The 7,005-nt window shown below is 41.5% G+C and overlaps 1 protein-coding gene across 3 annotated transcripts; it reads right to left on the minus strand.

Moving 5' to 3' along the window:
• Window positions 1-1,520: 1,520 nt before the first annotated feature.
• On the minus strand, window positions 1,521-6,475 carry LOC103645330 (uncharacterized). Of its 3 annotated transcripts, XM_020546739.2 has the most exons (7): window positions 6,132-6,346; window positions 4,886-5,388; window positions 4,569-4,794; window positions 4,015-4,485; window positions 3,573-3,927; window positions 1,954-2,530; window positions 1,521-1,872 (listed from the first exon to the last, which is right to left on the minus strand). In XM_020546739.2, the coding sequence occupies exons 5-7, from the start codon at window positions 3,924-3,926 to the stop codon at window positions 1,835-1,837; spliced, it is 969 nt and encodes a 322-aa protein (XP_020402328.1). In that variant the 5' UTR covers window position 3,927; window positions 4,015-4,485; window positions 4,569-4,794; window positions 4,886-5,388; window positions 6,132-6,346; the 3' UTR covers window positions 1,521-1,834. The 3 variants fall into 3 exon arrangements, with proteins under 3 accessions (XP_020402328.1, XP_035820151.1, XP_035820150.1); XM_035964258.1 differs by lacking the exons at window positions 3,573-3,927; window positions 4,015-4,485 and having other exon boundaries at window positions 4,759-4,794; window positions 6,132-6,475; XM_035964257.1 differs by lacking the exons at window positions 3,573-3,927; window positions 4,015-4,485; window positions 4,569-4,794; window positions 6,132-6,346 and having other exon boundaries at window positions 4,886-5,181.
• Between the last annotated feature and the right edge of the window lie 530 nt (window positions 6,476-7,005).

The following is a 7,005-nucleotide window of genomic DNA, read 5'->3' on the forward strand; positions in this document are numbered from 1 at the left end:
GCGCGACGCTTGTAACCCCTATTACGAGCATCCCCCGGTGCGAGATAATACATTCCCCCTTGTGTTCCATCTTGCGCCAACCCATCTGGGCAGGGGCACGTAGCGATAAAATTCACTGGTCGGCTCCGTTGAGGGTCCCCCGGGTCCGAAACGCCGACACCACTACTCTTAATCTGTAAAGCCCAAAATTTGTATAAGAAAAATAAATAAATAAATAAAATAGTAAATTCCGATATCTCAACTTATATTTGAGCTTCGAATGTTGAGGACTGAATTTCGAAACCAAAAATTATTAGAAAAAAAGTAATAGAAATGTTTTCTATTCAACTAAATGATTATTCATTTCATTAAATGATACACTATAAGCAAAATGAGTGTTAAATTTAAATGACTCAAATCTAGACTAGACTTTTTAAATTTAACTCATAAAATTGAAGCTCGAGAAAATAAATAATAGTGAGATATTACATTGATTTGTTCTCCTCATAAATCATACATACTCTTAAAACAATCAAGAAACCCTTAGATGAAAGTATACAATACCTTCTTTTAGAATAAATAGATAATAAAAATTTATTTTTGAAATAACTTATAATTTTTATCCCACATTCGAAATGCTATTTTTCTAAAAAGAAAAGGAACAATATGAGTGTGTTTCATATTTCAAACATCTACCAAACAAATAAATTAATTAAAATAAATATATATCTTTTGCATCATGATTGATTTTTGAGTGGGCATTATGTTTGAGTTTTGCACTTTATTTGAATCCGAATTAAGAAAGAATAGAAATAGAAAATGAAAATAAAAAGGGGAAGAAAACTCGCCCCGGGCCGAATTCTTTGCCCCGCGGTCCAATTCCGCCATCCAGCCAGGCCCGCTCTGCACATGCCTTGTGTTGTGCCCGTGGTCGCTGGCGTATGGGTCCCACCTTGCCAGACACTTGCGCCACACGACCCATACCCCGCACACCTCAACACATCCATCGCTGGCACATGGCCCCACTCCACAACCTGCTTCCTAGCGTGCTGACACCGCGGGCCCTACCCTCAGCCTCACCCGCACTCGTGTGGACGCCCTCACCTGTGCTTGCCACAAACTGATGACCAGTGGGGCACCTCGGTGGGACTTCTCCAGCGCGCAGACTTGTCTCCCAGTACCGCTGCCATGTGGGGCCACTTTGTCCGCTCCCCCTTCCACCTCGGAACAGAATAGCACCCGATCTCTAATTCGCGCAACAAACCATGGCGGGAACTCAACCAAGGTAGTGTTTGGTTCACCATGGGTAATGGTATCGCAATGGAAATTAAAAAACGGTGGATTCTAAATCAATGAATGCCATTACATGTTTTGCTTGGTTAAATTTTGTAACACTTTTTGATTCCAATACACTGTTTGTTTTGGAAACCAATGTAATGTAATGAAATTAAAAATGTGAGTTTTGTAACACTTTTTCATTCCAATACACGTTTTAATATAAGAAACCATTCAACATCATTCGTGAACATAAAAATTCAGTATTTACCATCATTCAACATCATTCCCTTCGTGAACATTAAACAACATTCAAAACTCATAAAAATTCAGTTTTTACCATATTGAAAGGTACCGACATTCAACAAACCACATTGAAAGCTACCCACAGATACAATACCATATTCAACACCATTCGTGAACATTCAACAACGTTCAACATCATAAAAATTCAGTTTTTATCATCATTCACAGTCATTCAACAACAACATATGAAGAACACTAAAGGTAAACAGATTGAGACCAACTAAACCAACAACAACTTCCAAAGCTCCATCATTCAACATCTAGACCAGCACCTTCACTTTGACCTCTCTCTCTCTCTCCTTGCTGCTTCATCTGGAATAAATGAAATAATTAGCAAATTAAAATAAGATCAAATCTAGCCATGTACATTTCTACAAACAAAATTCTAGTTACCACGTAGCATGTCGACAATGTATTTCCTCCTCAGTGGTTCTGGAAGTGCAAACAACATCCCCATTTGATCTGGCATCCTAACAAACACACCAGCTGCTTTGATAACTTCTGAGCCAGTAAATTCAAGTCTCCGGACCTCATTGATTGCCTTCTCTCTTAGCTTTTGTTGTGGATCCTCATCTCTTGCCTTCTCTTGGTTGGATGCCTCACGATCCATAGCTTGCACCATTTTTCCAATTAACATGGTGGCAACCTTGAGATCACCACTCACTTCATTGAACACATCAAGAAGCGGGTCACTTGATGAAGTCTTCTTTCCTTTCCACTCTTTCTTCCGCTTCTTGGAGCTAGATGATGTTGAGTCAACAGAACGCCTTGGTGTCTCTACAGATGTCATATCCTCTCCATCCTCTTCATCATTAGCATTTACACGAACTAACTCTTCTTCCAAGTTTTGAACAACATCTGTCATGTCTTCCGCACCTTCACCTGTGGCCATGTCCTTGGAATATACCATTGAAAGTTCATCATAGTAAGGAAAGGAAACTCCATACAACCCTTTTGCATCTGGATTATTCTGTAAAAAACAAAGACACATCATCACCAGCAGATACAAGCAGACACATGTGGAATAGGATATAAGCAGAGAAGGTGGAATAGCAACAAGCATCCAATGTTTCGAGAATAAGAATTATGTGTGCAATATCATATCTATTTATATTTGGATAAATGTAGTTGCCAGAAATAAAGTGAAAAGAAAATATAGGATTACATACTTATTGTTTTAATTTTTTAATGGTCGATGACATCAAAACAGCCTTGATACCCTGACATTATCTCCTATGTGTATATTCTTAGGGCTCCTTTAAAACGCAGTAAAAACAAAGAAAAAATATAGGATTCACATTCCTAAGAATTGAGCTGTTGTATCGTCCTTTAGTTCACAAGTATTGTATGTAGGAAAAAACAGAGGAAACTTTCCTTTGTGTTTGATTTCGTAGAAAACCAGTAGAAAAAAACATCCACTCAGACCTCATGTTTTCCATTCCTCTATTTTTTCCCAATCCTACGTTCCAAAGGAGCAGTTATCCTCGCAGCTGAAATGTCGAGATAATCAATATTGAGGACACCAACGACCACCCATGACTTTACCCAAACTCCAAGAAAAAGTTCACAAACGTCATTAGACATAATGTCTACGTGGCCTGTTTTCTAGCAGAAGATACCCATCGTAGCACTGTCCGGGTGGTCGCCGTGGACGCAACTACGACGAAGGGACATAAGCAGCAAGAAGCTATACTGACTGTAATTTCCTAGCTTCATCAACCACGCCCGCGTGAAAAAAAAATTTAAACATATACACTAACTTAGAAGTATTTTGTGTTTAATGACCCTTGAAAAAATATCCTTTATATATGATCTGCACACTAGTTCTAATATCACATTTGTATTTCAAGCAAGCTCGCCAACAAATATCTAGAAAGCAAGTCATTCTATCACTCTAAATGAGAAAAAGAACACCTTGGATTATGACTGACCTAGCTTAACTTTACTTGAAGCTATTTTTTTTAAAAAAATACCTTAACTGAATCATCTTGTTAAGCTATTCATGAAAGTACCTTGCAATGTGTCTCATATTGTTGTTTCTCGCACTGAATCATCTTCTTGGTCGGATCCCATGTGAACCCACTCTTGTTCAACATCTGCTCCAAAGCAGAATACTTTGTCTTGAAGTATCTTAACCTTGACTCGATATGAGGAGTTGCAGAAATTTTTGAATCAGGTAGCTTTTCAGCGAGGCGAGCTTCAAGTACTGAAGTGTAACCATTCTTGAAACTCCCATCACTCCTCCACCTCGGATCCAAAGAAACATCAACCAATGCTTTGATCAGTTCATCATCTTCAACAGGAATCCACTTCCTTTTGTTTTTCCCCCTACCACGAACAGCAATAGAGCCCTCCAAAATGTCCATTCTGCATACAAATGATGACAAGTCATAAACACATATATAGTAAAAAATAGTAATAGAGCCATGAAAAGTACTTAAGCATCAAAAGTACCATGAAATAATCAATGAGAAGCCCTATAAGCATTATACATCCCCTGCGCAAGAGTGTCAAGAAAAGTACTCCACGCATTTGTTGTGGAGATACCCATAATGAATTCTGGTTCACCAACTTCTCCCTCAGGCATTTCAGAATCTACCACCGATTGTTCCTCACTTTCCATAGGGTCTCTAGACATTTTTTGCAAAATTAGATTGTGCAAAAGGGCACATGCCATTATTATACGACATTGCGTCTTTATAGGAAAATATGAAGGGGATCTAAGAATCGCCCATCGCCCTTTAAGCCTTCCAAAAGCCCTCTCTATAATATTTCTTGCTCGAGCATGACACATATTGAAATACTCCTCAGCACTATGTGGTGGATTCTGCGCTGTCCAACCACCCAAATGGTATCGTTGACCTCGATAAGGTGCTAGAAATCCATTGGCGTTTGTATAACCCGCATCAACAAGATAATAACAACCTAAAAGGATATTTTCAAGTTAATATACACACTTAAAACACTATACCACCAAACCAAATTGAAGTTATTGAAATAAAACTCGCCTTGAGGGACACGCAATCCATTTGGCCTCGAGATAGCATCACGCAGCACACGACCATCATGCGCTGAACCCTCCCAACCAGGTAGCATATAGATGAATTGCATATCGGGTGCACAAACACCCAATACATTTGTCACAATGTCCGCTTTCCTTGACCTATATCTTCCTTTTAGATGTGTTGGCACAGTTACCTTGATAGCGGTTCCGTCTAATGCACCCAAACAATTCTACAGTCATTTCATAAAAGAAATATCACTTCAATGTGTCTATTTAAAGTTGAAGAAAAACTAAAGAACCTTATAGGTCTTATGTATTTACCTTAAAGTTTTTCCAGGTATTATCAGTGCTATTCTCTGGAATTGGCTCAGGGGTCTTAAGAAGCAAATGTTGCAACTTTAGAACAGCTAGAAGGCATAAGTTGAATTGTCTACTAACTGTCTCGCCGCTTCGAAAGAAAAACCTTCCAATTGTTCGATTCTTCAAATGATGAGCCAATGTATACAAAAAATGAGCCACTATCTCCTCTATGGTCATATTGCGTGTGGCCTTTAGCCCACCAACATCTCTAAGCATCTCACACAAAATAAAGAAAGTTCTTCTATCCACACGAAGCTCACTAATACATTTTCTATCAGTCTCACGAATGAGTTCATTTAAATTCTCCATCCTACTCTCCCTATTTCTTAACCTTCTTTCTATTCTCAAACATTTTCTTCTATATGCTAATCCCATGAGCAGCCAGACATAATAGTACGTGACAACGAGAGAACTCAAGATACCCCTAAATGTCATATTTCTTCGTCGAGTTCTTGAGGATAAATCTAGAGATCAACAAATGAGTTTCATATAAATCTGGATATCATTGTGCACATCAAATAAATTAAACAGAGCATAGAGGTAAAATGAATCAAATAACTGATGTATGGATCATACAGTCAACTGGATTCGGAGATACAGTAAACTGGATATCATTGTGCGTGGTATACTTAATCAAGGTTGAACGTTTCTCAATAATTCACAGGTCCAGCTCTTCTACCGTTCTTGTACTGTAAATGCATGTTTAATCATTTGACATAAAGCTGCTTTCGTCATACAGTAAATGCATGTTTAATCATTTGACATTTGTGTGCACAGATGGAAAATGGATCCTCCATCGCTGAATACCGGTGCCCGTCAGCAAACTATTCAACCAGAGACGCAACCGATGCAAGCTACAGCACTATAGGACACCGGATGCGAGGACCAGCAGCACTACAGATAAAGCCTCCTTCGTGGTGGGATTCCGGGGGTTCAGGACCGCCGGATGCAAGCACGCCCAGTGCTGTCCCGTGTCGGCGTCCCCCGCCGGCGTCAGACTCAGCGTGCAGCAGCGGGATGCCATGCGCTGGGCGCAGCAGACCTCCATGGTCTACTACTACTTGTCAGGATTACACTAGATCTAGAACTCCGACGAACCAAAACCAGAGATTCGGAGATTCGGAGAGATGGACTCTAGGAGATTCAGAGAGACGGACTCTGGGCAAATTCGAGATTCAGAGAGAACGGACTCTAGGAGATTTGTTACCTGGACGGAAGCGAAGACTTGGCGCCGGCTGCTGGCGTCCGGGGAGGATGGAGACCTGGGTGGCGGTGGCACTGGCGTCCGAGGAGGAGGCCGAGGAGGATGGAGGCCTGGGTGGCGGCGGCACTGGCGTCCCAGGAGGAGGAGGAACGCTCGAGCGGCCTGAGCGAGTGAATCGGGGTGTTGATTCCGGCTAGGGTTGGAGGGTTTGAGTTTTCTGTACAATGGTATCCGATTCCAATGTATTTGATTCCAATAGAACCCATAACAAACACATGTAACGATATCAGATACCCGTAGGAATCCTATATCGTTACATTACATGGAACCAAACACGTCGCAAGTTCTTTCGGAAGTTGGGATTTCCCGTATTTTTCGGTTGCCAGCTCACCCTGCAGCTATAAATCTCGATCCCTCATCCCTTCCCTAGCCTGTCGTCACCATGGAACCGAGGAGAGAGAGAGAGCAGAGAGGGCCGCTACCGGTGATCTGGGCATGTATTGTCAATCGCGGGTCATCAGTGAGACGAGGAGATTCATTGGTGTCAAGGAATATGATTGTGGCTTCTCCTGGCGCGATTGGTGGGCATGGCGAGCGGAATTGCTCACCGGCTGCTTGAATCGCCACGGAGCCACGCAGCACTAGGGATAGCCTTGCCATGACCTCCATCTCAGGTAATAATAGTCTCAACCTACTCACTTTTGACTCCAATTCGGGTAGAGCGCTTCAGATTTGAGAATGGGGCATCTAGGAGAAAGATGGCGTACCGCCGGCGATGGCGCACCGCCGTGGTTGGGCTGGCGTCGTCAGGGTTCTCGGCCAAGGGATAAAGTTAGATGGGGAGAGCTGTCGTGACCGTCGAATCACATGATTAGAT

The sequence above is a fragment of the Zea mays genome, chromosome 1, assembly GCF_902167145.1.
Source record: "Zea mays cultivar B73 chromosome 1, Zm-B73-REFERENCE-NAM-5.0, whole genome shotgun sequence".
NCBI classification, from domain to species: domain Eukaryota; kingdom Viridiplantae; phylum Streptophyta; class Magnoliopsida; order Poales; family Poaceae; genus Zea; species Zea mays.